General features: G+C 43.0%; 1 protein-coding gene across 1 annotated transcript; it reads left to right on the top strand.

Annotated features, from left to right (window-relative positions):
- Positions 1-16,523: 16,523 nt before the first annotated feature.
- On the top strand, positions 16,524-21,412 carry LOC140486862 (guanylin). The gene is made up of 3 exons (XM_072585912.1): positions 16,524-16,623; positions 19,724-19,910; positions 21,212-21,412. The coding sequence occupies exons 1-3, from the start codon at positions 16,552-16,554 to the stop codon at positions 21,274-21,276; spliced, it is 324 nt and encodes a 107-aa protein (XP_072442013.1). The 5' UTR covers positions 16,524-16,551; the 3' UTR covers positions 21,277-21,412.
- Positions 21,413-21,868: the final 456 nt, after the last annotated feature.

Raw genomic sequence — 21,868 nt, 5'->3', positions numbered from 1 at the left:
TTTTGAAACAAGAGGGACTTTCATAAACAAAGAGAGGGTTCTCCTGAGTGAATACTTCATCATGGAGGTGTCATTTGCGTCATTGAGTCTTGCTAAATATCAACTGCTGTAATCTTCATCTGACATTTTCGACTTCTACAAAGGAGATACCCCACAACAATGCACTGAGGTCTCATGTTTTAAAGGAATTGCACAATTGCTTATCTTCCATTATAGAATTTTTATGAGTTTGTGGATGAGTGAGACTGGGTTGGACTAGCTGTTTGAACATTAACTTTGCTGAGTTTAAATGGATTTTGGTTTATAATATCTATCAGGTTTTAATCTCTTTGTTTGAAGTGAGTGCTTTGTTTGATGTTTAAATGTTTATTGATTGAACAATGACACATCATTCCACAAACCAACATTTGGTTTGTACCATCAACAGTGCTTTTTCAGATTAATGCTCACGATGTTCTGATATTTCTTCAGGTTAATTCCTTATCTCAGTTGCAGCACTGTCACACAGAGTTGGAATTAAGTTTGGAATTGAGTTCAAGATCCGTTCTAAGAGTGAGTTTACCATCTACATAGATATTCCTATGCATTTAGAGGAAGTATTGGACTATCCCTTATGCTGTCTTTTGAATACTAGCACACATGGCGCCTGATATCATTCTATAGTTCAGGGAAATCTTTCAGGTTTCCAACTGATACTGTCCACCGAACCAACATCACACAAAGTGTATGGTGCCTGGAAATGTGTGCAGGAAGCATGATTATCCAATGTCTGTGCATCACCTGCCAGAAACGATACACCTCCTGAATGAAGATAGCATCCCTACAGTGTGAAAACAGACCATTTAGGCTCATAACTCCTCACCGACCCTCCAAAGAGTAACCCACCCAGACCCATTCCCCTACCCTATTACTCTACACTTGCCCCTGACTAATGTACCCAACCTACACACCCCTGAACATAATGAGCAATTTAGAATGGCCAATTCACCTAACCTGCACATCTTTGGACTCTGGGAGGAAACCGACGCAGACACTGGGGGAATGTGCAGACTCCACACAGACAATCGCCCGAGGCTAGAATCCGAACCTGGGTCCCTGGCGCTACGAAGCAACAGTGCTAGCTACTGTGCCACCCAAGATGTGTCTTGAATTAAGACTGAGAGTTTAGTACTAAATTAACACTGAGATACAGTAGCAGCAATATGCACTATCTACAATATACACTGCAAAAATTCACCAAGGCTCCTTAGACAGCACCTTCCAAGCTAGCAACCATTTCCACCTACAAGGATAGGAAACACCACCTTCAAGATCCACTTCAACATACTCACAGTCCTGACTTGGAAATACAGCACCGTTCCTTCGGTGCTGCTGGGTCAAAATCCTGAAATTCCCTCCCTAAGGACATTGTGGATGTACTTACACCCACATGGACTGTGGTGATTCAAGGTGGTAGCTCACTACCACCTCTCGGGCACCTAGAGATTGGCAATAGATGCTAGGCCCAGCCAGCAATGCCCACCTTCCATAAATGATTAAAAATAATTCAGCACATCAGAAGATTTGAGTTTCCATAAAGCCCATTCCGTGGCGATGCATTCATTCTCCGAGTGCTGAATATGTTGGTGCCAGGAGCAGTAACCTGTCCTTTAAGTACATGATGAGTTACTCCTGTACTCAGTCATAAGATCATAGAATTCCTACAGTGTAGAAGCAGGCCATTCAGTCCATCAAACCTCCAAACAGCATCCCACCCAGACTCAAACCCCCCCTCACCAGCTGTCCCTGAAACTCCACATTTTCCTAATCCCCCCAGCCTGCACATCCCTGAACACTATGGGCAATTTAGCATGGTCAATTCACCTAACCTGCACATCTTTGGATTATTGGAGGAGACTAGTGCACTCAAAGGAAACCCACATAAACACGTTGAGAATATGCAAACTCCACACAAACAGTTGCCTGAGGCTGGACTTGAACTCAAGTCCCCAACTCTGGGTGGCAGTAGTGCTAACCACTGAGCCATCATGCTGCCAATGTGTGTGTCTATGTGAATAATACACTTTCAGTGCAAGGAGCGTCAAGACCAATAAGGGCAGTCCAACAGCTCACCCAAGCCAATGTTCTCAGGATCAAGGCGTTAATCACTCAAAAAGCAGCTCCCGGTGTGGGGGGAGAATGGTTGGTGTTGGCGGGATTGTATATGCTTGACACTAGACTCCAGCTGCAACTGCTCCAACTGGAACTTGATCACTTCAGATGTCTCCCTGGCAGGCAATCGGAGCACTTCAGAGATGTCTCAGAGTATTCCTGAAGAAATGAAATATCCCCACTGATTCTTGGGAGACTCTGACTTGTGACTGATCAAACCGTACATTCAGGAAGATACTGAACCCATGCAAAGGCTTCATCCAGAAGGTACAGAAATGAAATCGGGGCGTTGCACAAACGTTTGAAAAGCCATCTACCAGATCCTTCCAGCATTGTGTCTGACAGAGTCTGTAGGTCCTGCCTGGGATTTGTACTCCATCTCAGAAACCATTGAACCAGAGGAGAAGCAACTCATCTTTGAACCAGAGAGATAACCTGAGATGGAAGAGGGGAATTGATTCTGCACAGTTCAGATTGAATGAAATGATGTCTAGACCCAGAGCATACTTAAATCACAGAATTGTTACAGCATGGAAAGCCCATACAGCCCATGCATGCTGAAGCCTATCAGAAGTCAACTTCACACTTTTAGATTTGGCCATCAGTTTCTGAAGAAGTCTAAAGGTAAGGACAATGAGAAATTGGAGATCGTAATGAACAAATGTTTTCTGTATATTGTGGACACAACACAAATTTTCACTCTTTCTCTCTCTTTCTCCGGAAACCCTCATAAAAAGTTCCTGGGAACATCAGGGACTCCAAGTTTAGGATTCTATTTTGACATTTCCACTTTGGGAATGTATATGTTGTACCCCCATGACTGTATAAGTTAAGGAAATGACCCTCAACTCAAAAAAGCTGACCTAAAATTGGACTGGGAGGAAGGTGACTCTGTGATGTTGTGGGTTCTTGTCCTATATTCATTGGATAGGGGGTGACAGAAACAGAGTAAACTGCCACCTTCTCAAAAATAAAACCTATCGGTCAGTCCTCGTGTAGCAGGCGCCTTTGTTCCCCCTAGGCTGTGTGGCCACGTGCAGCCACTCCAAGGTTCCATGCATGATGATCAATGCTAGCACAGAAATTGGCAATGGCATGCTGATTGTGACATTAATTTCCAATTCCAGAGGTCTCTGCCACACACCGACCTCTGAGACCCTTGTAGCCAGAGGGAAAATTAGAGGGAATGCCAGCTGGAATCTTCTCCACCTGGAGGAAAACCAAGGGGAAGAGTTCCCGAACTGTTTGGACAGACAGCAGGACACAGCTATCACAAGTGAACAAGTTCACCTCCTCTGGGATTGATGAACTTTTCTGCTCTGTATGGGTTATACACATTTTCTGTTTATTTAGCTTGTGAATCATATCTAAACCATTGCTTCTCAATAAACTTAAATGAACTACCTGTAAATGGCAAAAAATAGTCAACTGGTCTCTCTTAGATATCTGTGACCCCAAATCCAGTTTATGTGACAGCTTTAATTCTCAATAAATTCACTCTAGCATCTCGCTGAAAATAGGATTGCTTTGAGCTTCTATTTCCAGTGATAGATAATTATCATCTGTGATTTCCTTTCATCCCCCATTCACAACCCAGGACTTAGCCATATAATATTCCTTAGTTTCAACATCTACCTTCACAGCTAGCTCAATACGCCCATGAGGGAGATGAGCTGATTTTCCCAAAATTGACTCTGAAAGGAGCTAATCCAAACGCATAAAGTTGTGTGTGCTGGAAGTTTTGAAATCAAAACAGAAAATGGTGGAAATACCTGGCAGTTCTGGTAGAGAAACAAAGTCAATGTTTCAGGACCAAAGGCAGGTAGATGGAGTTAGGCCACAATCCAGCCAAGATTTCATTGAATGCCAGAACGGCCTCAAGAGGTTGAATGGCCTACTCCTGCTCCTATGTTCCTACGTTAGATGTCAAAGGTGTAACTGTAAACTGCATAAATACTACAGAACTCCCTTAGAATGTGATACTGAATGGTTTTCCATATGTTAACCATGGAACGTCTATCACAAAGGCTTGATTCTTGTGAAGACAGATGTCTTGATGTTTATTAGCAATAACCATTTAAACTGGTTTGATATCCCATTATTACACATAATCTGTTCAGATTACTGCTATATTCTATACATTGGCTGTTTAACTAAAAGATAGATTGCACTGCACTGAATAAACAGAGTTTGGGATATCTGACTAAATGAAAATGTGATGGAGATCTTTATACTGGTGTTCACATGTTATCTTGCTGCCTGTAAGGTACAGTATCTATTAGAGATATGTGCAATAATACAATGGAGTGTTCTGTTAATGGGAGTCGCCTTCTTTAGGTTGAAGGTTTTGAGGTCCAACACAACCTAGAATTGCATGCGCCTTATATGTGCAACCCTGAATTAAGCATTACATTTCAGCTCCAACTCCAGAGCGGTACCAAGGGAGTGCTGCACTGCCAAAAAGTTCTGACTTTCGTATGAGTTATTACACCAAATACAGACTTCCCTCTCAGGTTAAGTTTGGATGAAGAGCAAGGACACATTCTCTGTTGTCTTGAGCAATTTTTTTTTCATCAACCGACATTCCTTTTAGCCATCACTTCAAGAAACAGAAACACATGAAAAATAAATAGCTATTTTGTACCTATTACAAGTGAAACAATTGTCCAGCTTTTATCTCATTGTTGCCTGTGTGGCCTTACTGCCTGCAAACTGGCTGCTGTACTTTTGGCAATGCAACAGTGCCTAGATTTCAAACAACTACTGCTTTGTATAAAGCATCGTGGAGGTTACGAAGGGTGCTATATAAATGCAAGGCCTTCTTTCTTGACTTGAAGTGCATCTTTTGCCCATAATTATGGTTCAGTGCAGAAAATACACAAAGGCAGCTGGCAAATCCATCCCTAAAGACCCATAATCACAGGAAATTCCACTCACAGGATAGACCAGCCAGAGAAAAGTCAGAATACAGTAAATAAGTGAGGATCAACACCTCTAATAACAAATTGGTTCTCTCCTGTGTTCTTAACCCATAACGGGAATTAACCAGTCTGTAACTGGTGAAACAATGAGTAGATAGGGAAGGAAGGACTGGTGGTGAGTAAATCACTGGGTGCAGAGTCAGCTATTCTTTTGTATCCAATTTTTCTTTCCCAGTCTTGATTTCAGGGGTGGTGGTAGCACCACAAGTGTTAGTTTAGATTGGCTGTCACGCCAATCCCAAAATAGTTGCAGGGGAGTTAAACAAGACACTAAAACCATTCTCACCACAGGCAGTCTCCAGGTTGTGCAGAGGGTCTGTTCTGGAAGTTGTTCACAACTCGGTTTGTTCCCAAGTTAGAACACAGTTCAGGACAATGTAAAACAGTTGTTTGTAAGTACAGGAAATGTTTGCATGTTGGGTCTTTGCAGCCCTGTAACAGGATCGCATTCATAAGTAAAAGCATACATAAGTCAGATATTCATAAATCTTCTGTAACGGATTTATTCATGTAGCATTGAAAATATTGACTTCCTGCTGTGAAGCCCTGTGTCCCTGCAGTCTCTCTCTCTCTCTCTCTCTCTCTTTAAATTAACCTATTTTCCTAATCAACCTATTCAGGGATGTTATTACTCACCTCTGCAGCAAACAGGTGCCTCAATTTACGGGTGGCAACACTACCACTGTACCACAAGAAAGTCCTTAGCAGTCTGTCTTTATAGGTGCTTAAAGTACTTACATAAACAATATTTTTAACTTCTGAAACTTATTAATATGATTTAAAACCATTAACTCTGTGCTACAAGCCAATGGTATGGAACTTGAACCATATTTTTCTGACCCATGGGCAACATGGCCACAGCAGATCTTTGTCTGTCGTGGGAAGATGAGGTTAGGTTTGTATGCTCTGTTAGACATGGGGGCAGCTTATGAAAGCAACGCAACAGCAACTTCAACCGCAGCATTAGACTGGACAGCATCTGTGATCTGCAACAGCATCGCTATCCTGATGTTTATCACCGGAAAAGTGTGAGGGAAACAGAAGACAGAACAAACTAAGTAACTAAGCAAGCAGTACTGCAACATCCCATGAGTGTGAGCATGTATTTGTTTGTTGTATCAGCATTTGGCACTGATCCATTCCAGACTCAGTCATAATGGAACCATTTGCTCCCCCTTTCAGCAGTTCCTGCCTTTAGTTCAAGATTCCAACTCTAGCTGATGCCTTCATCTGTCAGGTTTGGCTAGAATGTCTCACTGGGCGCATTGGCTGTGTTTAAATAATGATGTTAATGATTACAATGAAATAGTCCTAATTATTAACACGGAAAACTGAAAGCAGGTTAAGTAACCAATTTTAATTGCTTCAATCATATGATAACTTGGATTACAAAATATGGAGAGATCAGTAAGAAAGTGGGGGCTAAGAGATGATTAGTAAAGAGCTCTAAAGGATTAGGGAGTGTCTTATGAGGAAAGGTTTGGCAGATTAATTCATACTCATTTTAATTTAAACAAACGAGAGATGATCTTATTGAAATTTATAAACTTGTGAGGGGGTAAATTGGGGTTGAAGTGTTTGGTGGTGTAATGTAGAACTAGGAGGCCCAGTTTCAAAGTCTTCCATTTAAAATGGAGATGAGGAAGAGCTTTTTCTGCAAAATAGTAATTTGTGTTGAAACTCTTTTTCTCAGCGAGCAGTGGGAAGCTGAATCATTGAGTGTACTGAAGGCTGAGTAAGAAAGATTTTTGATCCATAATGGACTCCAGCATTGTGAAGCTGAGGTAAGGAAGTGTCTGAAGGTCACCATTCTCTCAGCCATGATCTTACTGAATAAAGGAGCAGACCAACAGGACTGAATGGCTTGTACCTGCTTCTGTTTTTCTCAATGCAATATCTCATAAAGTAAAATCACATCACGGTTACAGTGCAGAAAGATTCAACATATCATGAACCAAGTCAGCTCATTGAAAGAACAACTCAGCCAGTCCCGTTCCCCAATCTGAATTTTCACTATTTGCAGAGAGGCTAATATCTGCCTCGTTCCTGAGCTACTGAGGTCCCCCTGGCTGCATAATTTACTGTCTCTCTCCTTTTAAGATGCATCTTGAACCTAGACCTTTAACTGAGCTTTGAATATCCTGTTACTGATACTGCCTTATGTGGTTTACTGTCAAATTCTGTCTGGTAACACTTGTGTCAAGTGCTTGAGAATGTTTTACTCAGTTAGTAGTGTTCCTGTTGTGATTGGAGTACTGCCAGTGCAGGTGGCCTGAAAACATGCCCTCAGATCTTGTTTATGCTGGAAAGAAGCAGGATCCACCCATATGCATTATCAAAATCCTCGATTACTGGAGAGAAACCTATTGGAAGTTGCAAACAGGGTGCAGCTGAGTCAACACAATGATAGACTGAGCAGAGATCAAAGTTAATGGAAATGATAAGGTAATTGGAACTGCAAAATAAAACTGAACAAAACATTGCTGATTGTCAAAGCCCGAAATGAAATACAAAATTATTCAAAGCATAAAACAAGTCAGGCCTCATCTGTGCAAAAAGAAGTGAGCCGATGACCCAGATCTTCTCGTAGTCATTTGGCAGCCATTTTGAAATTCTGGGCAGGAGCTGATTCCAGGATTGCTGTCCTCACTTTTGTTTTCTTTTAATATTTTCACCAGAGAAGGAGAAAGACAGGCAATTCACTTGTATGTATGTTCCTGCCTTTCCTAATTCTATTGCAGGCTTGAGCAAATTAACAATCCTTAGTATTTTCATGGAGTCAGGACCATTTCTGCAAGCAAACATGGTTCACATGTAAAAGGGTTTGTGAACAGGTGTGTTGTGAAAGGGTTTGTGGGAGACCAAAAATATAGCCACCAGTGTCTGGTATTATTTCATTGACAAACTTTGAAAAGCAAACAAAAGTTGTCTCTCAGTTTTAATGGATCTTGTATAGTATGTTATACTTGTTTTATAAGATAAATGATCATAAGACTCTATCCTGCAGAGCTAAGTTTACTATTACGTTGATCAGCATTGTATAAATATTGAGATGCATTATAGTACTTTATCCATTGGAAAAGTGCTACAACATGGTCGAAATTGGAGAAGACAAGAGCTCAGTTATCTTCAAAAGAATTTTACCTGCTTTAAATTAGAAGAAACAAACTGGTCATGTTCTACTCAGCTTTGATTGACAACACATTTGAAGAAGCTTGAAATAAAAGGCCAACTTTTTTTCTTCAGTGTCTGTGTATTCCATTCAAAGTTTGGGAGAAGATTTGTAGTTCAGGTGCTCATTGTTGTGGTTCTGTTCGCCGAGCTGGGAATTTGTGTTGCAGACGTTTCGTCCCCTGTCTAGGTGACATCCTCAGTGCTTGGGAGTCTCCTGTGAAGCGCTTCTGTGATGTTTCCTCTGAAATTTATAGTTGTTTGTAGCGCCGCTTCCAGTTGTCAGTTCCAGCTGTCCGCTGCAATGGCCGGTATATTGGGTCCAGGTCAATGTGCTTATTGGTTGAATCTGTGGATAAGTGACATGCCTCTAGGAATTCCCTGCTGTTCTCTGTTTGGCTTGTCCAATAATAGTAGTGTTGTCCCAGTCAAACTCATGTTGCTTGTCATCTGCGTGTGTGGCTACTAAGGATAGCTGGTCATGTCATTTCATGGCTAGTTGGTGTTCATGGATGCGGACCGTTAGCTGTTTTCCTGCTTGTCCTGTGCAGTGTTTTGTGCAGTCCTTGCATGGGATTTTGTACACTACATTGGTTTTGCTCATGCTGGGTCTCGGGTCCTTCATCCTGGTGAGTTGTTGTCCGAGAGTGGCTGTTGGTTTGTGTGCTGTTATGAGTCCTAGTGGTCGCAGTAATCTGGCTGTCAGTTTGGAAATGTTTTTGATGTATGGTAGTGTGGCTAGTCCTTTGGAGTTGTGGCATGTCCTCATTCCGTTGTCTTTCCCTTAGGCATCTGCTGATGAAATTGTGGGGGTATCCGTTTTTGGCGAATACATTGTATAGGTGTTCTTCTTCCTCTTTTTGCAGTTCTGGTGTACTGCAGTGTGTTGTGGCCCTTTTGAACAGTGTTTTGAAGCAACTTCTTTTGTGTGTGTTGGGGTGGTTGCTTTCGTAGTTTAGGACTTGGTCTGTGTGTGTGTATTCCATTATTTCCCAGGCTTTCCTAATGCAGCTGAGATTATTATGAAGGTTTGACTGATTTTCTAAAAACTCAGAATCCCTTCACCCTGCAGGGATCTGTGTTCACAAGTTGATCATTTTAAGAAAGATGAATATGTCTTTAAGGCGGTGAGTAAAGCAGGCACTTGCTTGTTTTTGCAATAGGTTGACCACTAATTATATTGAATGAGTTTTGTGAATGACAAGTTTTTTTTCTCCTAACATGAAACAGGTTTGAGTGAGACCTCTATTCAGTTATAGAGTCACAAAGTCATACAGTCCTGAAACAGACCCTTTGATCCAACCAGTCCATGCTGACCATAATCCCAAACTAAACTAGTCCCACCTGTCTCACTTGGCTCATATCCCTCCAAACATTTCTTATTCATGCACTTAATGTCTTTTAAATAGTGTAACTTTACCCATATTCACCACTTCCTCTGGAAGCTCATCTTGCATAAGAACAATTCTCTGTGTAAAAAAAAAGTTGCCCCTCATGTCTTTTTAAATAGTTTCTCCTCACCTTAAAACGGTCCTGAAATGCCCCAACCTAGGGAAAAGACACCTGCCATTCACCTTATCTATACCCCTCGTGATTTTATAAACCTCTGTAAGGTTACCCCTTAACCTCCTACGCTCCACTGAAAAATGTCCCAGCCAATCCAACTTCTCCTTTATAACTCAAGCTCTCCAGTCCCAGCAACTCTCAAGTCCTGGTAAATCTTTCCTGAACCCTCCCTAGCTTAATAATCTCCTTTCTATAACAGGGTGACCAGAACTGCACGTAGTACTCAAGAAGAGGCCTCATCAACATCCTGCACAACCTCAACATGACAACCTTAATCCTATACTCAAAGATTTGAACACTGAAGGTTGTTTAATTTTTTCATCTCCATGCCAAAGGCATGGTTCTTGTGATCTGCCATCATGAATAACTTATCAGTGGCTGTTGAGGATACACTGGAGCATGGAAGGAACTTGAGACCATGGAATGATGGACAGGCATGCAGGTGTGGGGAACATGGACAGTATAGGGGGACACATGAAGGAGATACAGGAAACATGAGGTTGCATGGAATTACTCAAGTTAGGGTGAAGGAAGAATGAATTATCGAGAGTTTGACATTCATCAATAAAATTGGGCTGATGCTCCAGTCAATGGGTTAGATATTTGAGCATGCCGGTCTCATCATCCACCCAGCTCAGTTGCCAGTGCTGAAGCTAGTGCTGGGGCAGGAAGAGGATCCAAAGTTTGGATCATTGCAAGTCAGTGATGATTGGCTCATGAAAGGCTGTGAGGCGAACCAGCCAGTACCGCAACAGTAAACGAATAAGAGGTGGCCCTTAAATGGAGAAAACAAGCTTTAAGGAAAGGGATAGGTGGGCAGCTGAAACGATACACTGAGGAAAGAAGGATGGCAGTCAGAAAATGCAGCGTGACGCAGCATTGTCAATGGGGGTGAGATTGTTGATGTGCCTTTTTCTAATAAATAATTGGTCAAAAATTATGAACCTCCCTCTGGTACTGCTCACTTGTACCAACAGAAGCATGGTTCCCAGACCCAGGGAAACGTTAGTTTCGTAGCAGAGGTTCCGAAGCAACATAGAGATTACCCATGTTGTTTTCCATGTTAATGTTCCAAATCTATGGAATAGATACATAGAAACATTGAAGATAGGAGCAGGAGGAGGCTATTCAGCCCTTCAACAAGGTAAAAATAATGACTACAGATGCTGGAAACCAGATTCTGGATTAGTGGTGCTGGAAGAGCGCAGCAGTTCAGGCAGCATCCAAGTAGCTTCGAAATCGATGTTTCGGGCAAAAGCCCTTCATCAGGAAAGCCTGCTCTGTCATTCATCACAATCATGGCTGATCGTCCAACTCAGGAACCTAATCCTGCTTTCTCCCCATAACCTTTGATCCCATTTGTCCCAAGTGCCATATCTAGCTGTCTCTTGAATAGATTCAATGTTTTGGCATCAACTACTTCCAGTGATAATTAATTCCATAGGCTCACCACCCTGGGTGGCATGGTGGCTCAGTGGTTAGCACTGATGCCTCACAGCTCCAGGCTGATTCCAGCCTCGGGCGACTGTCTGTGTGGAGTTTGCGCATTCTCCCCGTGTCTGCATGGGTTTCCTTCGGGTGCTCTGGTTTCCCACAATCTAAAGATGTGCAAATTAGGTGAAGGCTTTTGCCCGAAAAATTGATTTTCTTGCTCCTCGGATGCTGATTGACCTGCTGTGCTTTTCCAGCACTACTGTAATCTTGACCCCATGCTAAATTGCCCATAGCATTCAGGGATGTGTGGGTTAGGTGCATTAATCAGGGGAAATGTAGAGTAATAGGGTTGGGGAATGGGTCTGGGTGGATTACTCTCCCAAGTGTCAGTGTGGTCTTGTGTTTCCATGCTGTAGAGGATTCTATTATTCTTTGGATGAAGAAATGTCTCCTCATCTCCATCTTAAGTGGTCTGCCATGAAACCTCAATCTGTGACAGCCTGGTTCAGGAAACACTCACCGTTGGGAACATCCTCCCTGCATCTACCCTGTCTAGTCCTGTTAGAATTTTATAGGCCTCTATGAACTCCCCCTCATCTGAACTCCAGCAAAATCAATCCTAACCTAATATCAAATAAATTTAGTTTATCCACTGACTGTGGATATGTTAGGAGAGGGCAATAGTGCCTGAGGTAACTTAACAGTATTATCATGGGACTAGTCATTCAGAAACCCAGGCTAATGATCTGGGCACATGGGTTCAATTCCCACCACTCCACTGTATAGAGCCTTATATTATTGCTGGGTACCCCATTGCTCTGTGCAGGCACTACTGCAATGTAGTTAATGTTGTAATGTAGGAAACACAGCAGCCATTTGGCACACACCCACATAACAGAAGAATGGCAACAATCAGATTGTCCATATTTTGGGCTGAATTATGAGGCAATGTGGAGGGCTTCTCCTTCCCCCTCCAGGGTAAACATTTGGGAGACAGCCCACCTGGGTTGGTCACTTTACCTCACTGCCATTTAGCAGCCGGGTTGTCTGTCGTTGGCTCGAACTGGGACCTCGACCTCCATCCAAGAGGGAGTCCCATGTGTGAGAGCTGTTGGCTAAGCAAATACCCTCTTCCTGAAACACTGACAGGACTCCCCTGAAGAAGAGGACTGGAGATCAGAAGCAAGCCGCAAGGCCAGAGCTGGTGGAGTTAGAGCAGGTTATTGGTGGTGGAGGTTAGGGGTAATGAGGGGAAATGTAGGATGGGAGGCTTGGTATGGCCTCTGACACACCCAAAATGTCCAAATGGGAGGTACCCATACCTTGGCCACATGATCAATCCACCAGCTTTTACTGGGTGCCCCTGGACTCTTGGCATAGATCACCCCTCCCGCCACCCTAGTGGTATCAACCATATATTTATGGACTTCAACTATCCAGAGATAGGCAGACTATCCCACCTTCCCCCTCTCCCCTCCCCTGCCCAAGCCACAGGACCGGCCCTGAATGGGCACAGCATCACCTATGCACCTTGCCCACCTGCCACCCCATCCACAAGGTCCAGGCATCATTTACAACCAGGAGGGCAGACAGCACTTTGCTTTAACATCTCACCTGAAAGAAAGCATCTCTTACCGTGTAGCTTTCTCTCTGCGCTGCACTAGTACAACAGCCTGGATTCTTGCACTAGTGGAACTTGAATCTAGAACCTTCTGGCACTGAAGTGAAAGTTCTTTGTTTCTTTTATTCTTTCATGGAATGGGGGCATTGCTGGCAAGGCCAACATTTCTCACCCATCCCTAACTGCCCCTGAACTGAGCAACTCGCTTCAGTCATTTCAGAGGGCAATTAAGATTCAACTGCATTGCTGTGGGTCTGGAGTGACATGTAGGATCAGAAATTCCCTTCATTGGGTATTTATAACAAGTGGTATCCTCATTGCTCTTGGAGTCTGGTTATTTTCAGCAACTTCTCAAGGGCAATTGGAGAAAGGTGGTAAATGCTGGCCAAATCAGTGATGCCCACCTCCCATACATAATTTTTTACATTAATTTTTAATTCAATTCAAATGCTGTGGTGGGATTTGAACCTGTCCCAGCAACAATAAAATCGCTGAATCCCTACAGTGTGGGAGCAGACTATTCAGCCTATCAAGTCCATACTGACCTTCTGAGGAGCATCCCATCCAGACTCACCCTATTCCTGAATTTCTGATCTCTGGCCCATTTAACCTACTCATCCCTGGACAGTATGGGCAAATTAGCATAGCCAGTCCACTTAACCTGTACAGCTTTGGACTGAGAGAGGAAACTGGAACAAACATGGGGAGAAAGTGTAAACTCCACGCAATCATCTGAGGGTGGAATCAAGCCAAGTTCCTGTTGCTGTGTGACAGCAGTGCTAACCACTGAGCCACCGTGCAACTGAAGCTGTTTGGGTTCATCGTCCAATGGTGTTACCACTAAACTACTGTTTCTCGGCTAGCAATCAGCAGAGGAGAAAGGGAGAAATGATACTTTTTAATAGTTAATCTTGTTAAGTCACACAGTAATTTTGCTGTGTGTTTGTACATAACCCATAGCCTTTCACTGCCAGAATAATTTATTATAGGAGATGGTGGCTCTCCATGAATACATACGTCATTGGCCAACTTATCACTGCATTGTGTGTGTGTTTGTACTGCAGTCTGTGACCATGCCTTAGAGATAAGGAATGTGGGAAACTTTTGTGTGTTGTGTGTGGTGAGAAATAACAGGCTTTGTGGATTAATGGCTCCAGTTTTAAATATTTTCATTGACATTCAGAATTCAGCCAACTCTGCAACTGATCCATTCCCAAGAATATGTTCCTCAAGGTTGTCGACACTTACCACATTAAGGCTCCCTCTCTCCATACCATTCGAATACATTGACCAACTCACTATGAGTCCACTGTTAATGCTGAGACTAATATACCAACTAATCCCTCTCCTGGAGTAATTTTGACTGAAGGATCACGTGCTTGACAGTAATAACTTGCAGCAGTTTGCAAGTCTGGATTTTGAGGTTTTGGTCATGGTTGCGGAATTACAATTTAATCTCATTGAAAGGGCTAACCCTGAATTCTGCTGATTTGGCACCACCGTGCTACTTGGGCACAGGTTTCACAGAGTGGTACAGGTAGGTCACCAGCTACTTTCACTGAAGGCATGGAATACACTGACTAACATAAAGTGGCACATCGCGGGATGGATGAGGGACTGAGGGAGAAGAGACCCGGATTCTCTGATGTGTCCTGGAGGAGGAGGAAGACCAGTAACTGTAGGGAGGGGAAGGAGTCTGCCTCACCATTCGCTCCCTTCCCATTCCACATCTGGATCAAGGTTGTTGCGGGTTGGGGGGAGTGCGAGGGGTGGGGGTGGAGGTGGGGAGCGGGTGTGGAGGACGTTGGGGGGGGGTGGTGGGAGGGGAGAGTGGAGATGTATCTCCTGCTAAAGAGTGGATGATCACACTCCATTTCGCTGGGTGACTCTTGCACAATGCAGGAAGACAGCACTTTGTCGTTTGAGGTGAAATTCTCAGAGAATTTCCCAAATACACCTTATCTGTGTGAAGTCTTAATTATCGCTGTAAGACTCCCAATCTGTTTAAGGGGTTGTCTCCACAGCTGCAGTAGCAATGAATGGGAAATAAGTAATGTTTAAAATGAATTCCCACTCTGTTTCCTCTGAAACATCACTGATGTTGTGATGATTGGATTTGAGGACTCACAAAAGGCTGAAGGCACAGTATCTAAAGGTGTCAGTAAATAAAATACAATGGAATGCTTTGGAGAGATGAATAAAGCACACAGGTACTGAAGAAGCAGATCTGGATTTCCAAGAGAAAAAGTCTTCCATTTTCAAACTTGTTAGTAAATCAAGGGGAAGTATTTGGCTGGTGCACTTATGGCAGCAGGGAGGCACTTTGGGAATTTGTGTCCATGAATTCCCAATCATTCCTCATTACGATGTAGGAATAGTATCGTATAGGGAAGTGTCCCTACACCTGTGCAGCACGAACTTGGAGCACTGGGCCATTGAGTACAATGCACGGTGGCTCAGTGGTTAGCACTGCTGCCTCACAGTGCCAGGGACCTGGGTTTGATTCCACCCTTGTGTGGACACATTCTCCCTGTGTCTGTGTGGGTTTCCTCCCACAGCCCAAAGATGTGCAGGTTAGGTCATGCTAAATTGCCCATAGTGTTCAGGGATGTATGGGTTAGCCTTTGGAAATAATGTAGAATTACAGTGTGGGGATTGGATCTGGGTGGGATGCTCTTCAGAGGGTTGTTGCAGATTCAGTGAGCTGAGTGGTCTGCTCCATACTATCATTTTCTATGGCAGCTAGTTCCTTGAACTGCAATGGGGCACTAGGTTAAATCTGTTGCATGGTGGAAACTTCAGGTTAGATGCCTGTTACATGAATCAATTGCTGATTAAACACAAAGGAAGTGTTTGGAAATTGCACCCAACAAAAGATGGATTTCTTGGCAAAGTTCTGGCATCTTGTGGTGCATGCCGATAGATGTTTCTGTGAACATTTCACTCAAAAGAGAACTTGGTGCTGTAATTTGCTGGAATTGTGAGCTGCTATTGGCTCTGCCCACAAAAAGGTGGAGAATGGCAGGAGATGGTTTGGCCCGTCTGAATCTTTGAAAAATCATCCAGTCAGCCTCTCTCCCCAATCTTTCCTCATACCGCCATGGTTTTCTGTCCCTCGCATATTAATCCAAATTCCCTTTTTTATAGGCTTCAATCTACTGTATATCCACCATGGTAGACCGTACATTCCAACCAAATGCTGAACATAAGACATAGAAAAAGTAGGCCATTCAGCCCATCAAGCCTGTTCCACTATTCAATGGGATCATGATTTATCTGATAATCCTCAATTCCACTTTCACTTTTTCCCATTACTTTTTATTCCCTTACTGATCAAAAAAATCTGCAGCTTTGTAGATGTTTATTTTCTGAAGCTGAGTGATAGAACTTCGTTACCCATTAATGCCACTAAAAATATACAACATCTCCAGATGCAATCACATTTTATGCATCTGTTACTGATCAATGACTTTTATTATGGTACTAAGATTTACTGTAATTTCACTGTAATGCCATATCAAATGACTTTATTGCCTTGATCCAGGGCTTTAAAAGCTGATCAGTTACAGAATTCTTGACACAACTTGTTGAAGAGGAGTTCGAGCTAGTCTTCAGACTCCAGTCAACATGAGAACACTTTTAGTCATCTTTTTCCTCACCTGTGGCTTGTCAAGTCTTATGGCAAATGTCATTGTTCAGGTAAATTAAGTTCTTACCCTTTTCCAAATTGATGTTAATATAAATACTGTTATAAATGCAATTTAAAGTTATTGATTTACCAATTCCTCCAAAAGTAGCAAAGCAGAGCTTTCAGTATCCAACACTGAGGGAATGCAACATTGTCAGAACTGATGGCATGTAAAATCACACAAATAAAACACCGGGGAGGCTGGAAGTTTGAAATCAAAATGGAAAGTGCTGGAGAAATTCAGCAGGTCTGGGAGCATCTGTGGAGGGAGGGCGGGAGGGAGAGAGAATGACAGAGTCCAAGATAGCAGTGGAGGGGCAGGGCTGCTTGCAACACTTGCCTGGGTTTCATCTACCACTCCTGTGCTTTCTTTATTTTCTTTCTTTTTACTTTTCTGCTCTTTTTCTTTCATATGTTTGCTTTCCTTTTAAATTTTTTTGGAGACTTTTGTGGCAGGTTATTTGGCAGCATTAGCAGATACGGTACCTCATGGTGACTGGAGGCTGTAGTGGCAGCAGATTTTTTCAAGATGGCAGCATGGGTAAGGCAGCATGTCAGAGGAGAGCAGACGGAATGGGAGTCTTGGCGAGATGACGAGGGTGGCCTGGTCTGGCAGTGGATTCAGGGACTCCTGGTTCTGGGGCAAGTGTGGGTTCAGCACCAGACCTGGCACTGGCAGTGGCATTAGCATCGGCAAGGTGAGCCCAGCGGTGAAAAGATAGTGATGAAAGAGTGGTGACTCCTATGTTGCTGGGTCCACTGCAGGTGGTGCAGGATGGTTGGAGGCACAGATATCACTGGTGAGATGGCTCAGGAGTCTCTGTTATATCCCTTGCCCATTTTATTAGAGTCATAGAGTCATAGAGATGTACAGCACGGAAACAGACCCTTCGGTCCAACGCGTCCATGCCGACCAGATATCCCAATCCAATCTAGTCCCACCTGCCATTGTATTTTACTTTATTATTTACTGTAAAATGCAAGTGGCAATAAATAAATGAATAAATAAGTAAATAAATAAATCAATAAAGAGTTAGTATTTCAAATGGTACAAGTTTCTGAAATGAAGGCATATGAGACTCAAAATGTTAACTGTCTCTCTTTCTCCCCCTCCAGATGCTGCCTGACCTTCTGAGTTTTTCCATCATATTTAGTTCCTGTGACATCGAACCAACACCCTGTCTGCCCTTCCTAGTGGATCTAAAAGATCCCATTGCACAACGGAAACCACAGGGGGATGTGTTCTCAAAGCCCATTCTTCTGATAACTAACATCCTCACTAACCAGCTACCTATTCATTTACTGCACACATACAAAATTTTTGGCTTGTTTGTTTATACAAAAACAGCTTTGATAAAAGAACTGGTGGGTGGTGAACTATTTCAGAATGCTCTGTGACAGGCACCACATAAATGCAAGTTTGCTCTTTCATGAAAGTGTTGTTTTCAACTTCGAGGGTTTGAGTTATAAAGAAAGGCTGGATAGGTTGGGACAATTTCTCCTGGAGAGTTGGAGGTGGCGGGGTGACTTTAAGGGGGTTTATAAAATCATGAGGGCCATGGATAGGGTGAATAGCAAAGGTCTTTTCCCCAGGCTAGGGGAGTCCAAAACTAAAGGGCATGAGTTTAAGAGCGAGAGGGGATTTAAAAGGGACTTGCGAGGCAACCTTTTCACACAGAGGGAGGTTCATATGTGGAATGAACTGCTAGAGGAAGTGATAGACGAGGTACATTTGCAATATTTAAAAGAACATTTGGATAAATAAATGAATGGGAGAGATTTAAAGGGATATAGGCCAAACGCAGACAGATGGGATTGGTGAAATTTGGGAGACTTGGTCAGCACGAATGAATTGGACTGAAGGGTCTGTTTTGTACTTTATGATTCTATTACTCTATTTAAAATAAGAAAACCTTGTTAGCTAAGTGTGGGCAGTTAATCCTTGTTTAACATGTCCTCAGGGGAGGTGGTGAGGGCAGGTTGGAGCCTCGGAATTGGAGCATCAAAGCTTCCTTTTGGCATCCGAATGTCTTTGATCCAAGCCCTGGTGAACCTATCTGTGATGCAATGTCTGGTGGTGTAGTGGGTACCGTCACTGGGCAGAAGCTGCAGTTTCAACTCCCATGCCAGGGGGTCCTTCCACCAGCTCCCCAGCGTTTCCTAAAATAAGAGTGGTATGTGTGTGCAGATAATCGTTAAAAATAAAAAGGGTATGGTGAATACAGACATTCACTCTCAACGAACAAAAACCAAGAACCGTTTACCAATTGATAATTACGGTCAGGCACTGGACGCCAAATCAATATAGTTGTACCCTCTTCCTCTCCCTGTTACAAAATTATTAAATTTTAAATGCAGTTTTTAAAAAACATTTTCTAACATGCCAAAATGACCAGGTTGTGGCTTGTGGGAACTGGTAACCCAATGTTCCAAATTCTTCCCACGTTTTAACCAGGATGGTGGCTTAACTCATCTGCAAATTAACAGCAGTATGTCAAACAATAACAAGGCATTATGGGCAGAAATCCCACCTGAGTACATAAGCCTGGCCGACACTTCACTGCAGTGCTGAGGGAGTGCTGCACTGGCTGAGGGTGCTGGGTCATTAAGCTTTCTAAAGTGTATATAAAACATCCACAGCCCAATTTAAAGAAAAGACATTTCCTGAAAATCTGAAAGCTGTGAAGCAGCTTCCCTGCTCCTGTCTCCAATGACAGTTGATCGGTGAGGAGGAGTTGTACCGAAGGGTCTGTTTCTGTGCTGTATGACTTTATGACAGCTGATGGAAGCATGTTTGTTATCCTATTTGCTGCATTATAACAGCAAACACACTTTGAAAACACTACTATCGCTGTAAAATGCTTTGGAACGCCTTGAGATTGTACAAGGCTTCTTGGAAATGATAGGATTTCCTCCTTTTACTGCCACTTGTTTAATGATTGCCAACTGCAACAGGGTTATTAATCTGAATGGTGAACTTTGTTTCTCTCCATTGATTTGCTAAACTTGCAGCATTTTCTGATTTCCTTTCCTGTCAGATTTCAAACATCCTGCGATATTTCACTTTGGTGTGTACGACTGACATGTGCCGCAATTTTTTGTCTCTGTAAGGATGGCGATTATAAATTCCCCTTGGATGATGTGAAACAGTTATGGGCATTGATGGGCACAGACAAACTGGGACTGCCTGACGATGATAAAGCTTATGTTTCTACCCTGTGTAACGATTCGAAGCTGCCAAGTGCATTTCAGCCAGTCTGCAGCTCAAGTGATCCTCTGCAGGTCTTTAACAGGCTGGGTAAGTAAACCTGAAATTAAATCAAGCATAAGTGTCTCTGGTTGAGAAAATAGGAAACTTCATTCTCACCGGTTGCTAGGATTTTGTAATTATAGGTGAAGAAAACCCTTGATGTAACCAATGTCAGTAGCAGGAACTTAGTTTCATTGAATCACTCAGTACAGTAGGACACTATTCAGCTCAACAGCCTGTGTTAGCTCATTGATTGAGTTGCTCAATTAGCTCCACTCCCTCCCGACCACATGCTTTCCTGAAAGCCCTGGAAACTTTACCTATTCAAGTCCATATTACATTCATAGAATCCCTAAAGGCCATTTGACCCATCGAGTCCACACCGACCCTCTGAAGACTGTCTCACCCAGACCCTTCCCTCTACCCTATCCCTATAACCTTGCAATTCCCATGGCTAATCCACCTAACCGTCACATCTCTGGACACTATAGACAATTTAGCATGGCAAATCCATCTAACCTGCACATTTTTGGATTCTGGATGGAAACTGGAGCACCCAGATGAAACCCACGCAGACACGGGGAGAATGTGCAAACTCCACACAGACAGTTGCCTGTAGATAAAATCAAACCCAGGTCTCTGATGCTGTGAGGCATCATTGCTAACCGCTGAGACAACGTGCCACCCACAATAGGTTTTATTTTTTAAAGTTTGTTCAAAATATCCAACTTTGCTTCCTAAGAATGTCCTTTATTGCTAGACACTACATTTGCAGAAATGAGTCTGATTTCAAACTCAGTGAAGTCTTTTTACTTGTAAACGTAGCTTCATATTTGGGCTTATTCTAAACTCGGAGGTATCATGCCTTAGGAAAATAGCCTTATGACATTCTCTAGACTGAAGCTGGCATTGTTTTCAGCAAAGTAAAGGTGATTGTGGGGAGATTCCATGGAGGTGCACAAGATTCTGAGAGGTGTAGATCAGGCAGACAACCATTCCCACTGATCATACATGAACTACGGGAACACACAAATGTAAGGTTTTGGACAAAGGATACAGTGAAAAACCATCTTAAGGAATAAGTGCTAATGTCCAAGATCAAATAAGAGGGATGGAAGCAGACATGGTCAATTTTTTCAAAATTAAACTGAATGGGCACTAGAGTGGAATAAACTTACAGGGATATGACTAGCGAGCGGGGAATGGAACTGACTGCATTGCTCTACAGAGAGCCAGCATGGAGTGGATGGGCCGAATGATGGTTTTCTGTGTCTTAATGTTTCAAGATTCGATTATTTCTGTGCTGCTTAAGTGCAAACAATTTATTTTCCTTTTTTTTTGGCTTACAGAGAAACTAACAATGAAGGCAGACCTCTGTGAAATCTGTGCCTATGCTGCTTGTACGGGCTGCTGATTGAGGTTACAGCAACCTTACAGATGCACCGCGAGTCTCTGTTTCAAAACCTGTTGTGAAGCTGCAGAAATGTGTGACAGCATCTTGTTTGTCCCCAGACTAATTGATCCATGATTAATTAAATCTGCAAATGTTTTTTCTGTGATAATTATTGGGATCTCTGCCTTGCGTATCACTTTCTTCGTTGGAGTGACAACAGTTGTTCTGCTGGAACAGTCCGTCTGCATCTAACGCGCTGAAGATTGGCTCATATCTCATCTCTCCCTATCCCATGACTCTCACTATCACCTCTTATGCATCCCTGTTACTCCACTTAACCCTCATAACCAGTTTCAAAAAGCCAGCACCAAGCTCATGGAGAAGCTGAAGGATATTGGCACATTGGAGCGGCTCAGTGGCTCACTGGTTAGTACGACTGCCTTATAGCGCCAGGGACCCGGGTTCAATTCCTGACTCTCTGTATGATGTTTGCACATTCTCCCTGTGTGTGTGTGGGTTTCCCTGGGATGCTCCAGTTTTTTCCCACAATCCAAAGATGTGCAGGTTAGGTGAGTTGGCCATGTTAAATTGCCCATAGCGTTCAAGGGCATGT

The sequence above is a fragment of the Chiloscyllium punctatum genome, chromosome 16 (assembly GCF_047496795.1).
Source record: "Chiloscyllium punctatum isolate Juve2018m chromosome 16, sChiPun1.3, whole genome shotgun sequence".
Lineage (NCBI taxonomy): Eukaryota > Metazoa > Chordata > Chondrichthyes > Orectolobiformes > Hemiscylliidae > Chiloscyllium > Chiloscyllium punctatum.
This window is presented reverse-complemented; position numbering and strand designations above follow the sequence as displayed.

Coding starts and splice junctions, on each gene's coding strand:
- LOC140486862 (XM_072585912.1), top strand. CDS start 16,552: ATGAGAACACTTTTAGTCATCTTTTTCCTCACCTGTGGCTTGTCAAGT. Junction 16,624..19,723: donor TGGCAAATGTCATTGTTCAG/GTAAATTAAGTT, acceptor TGTCTCTGTAAG/GATGGCGATTATAAATTCCC. Junction 19,911..21,211: donor GCAGGTCTTTAACAGGCTGG/GTAAGTAAACCT, acceptor TTTGGCTTACAG/AGAAACTAACAATGAAGGCA.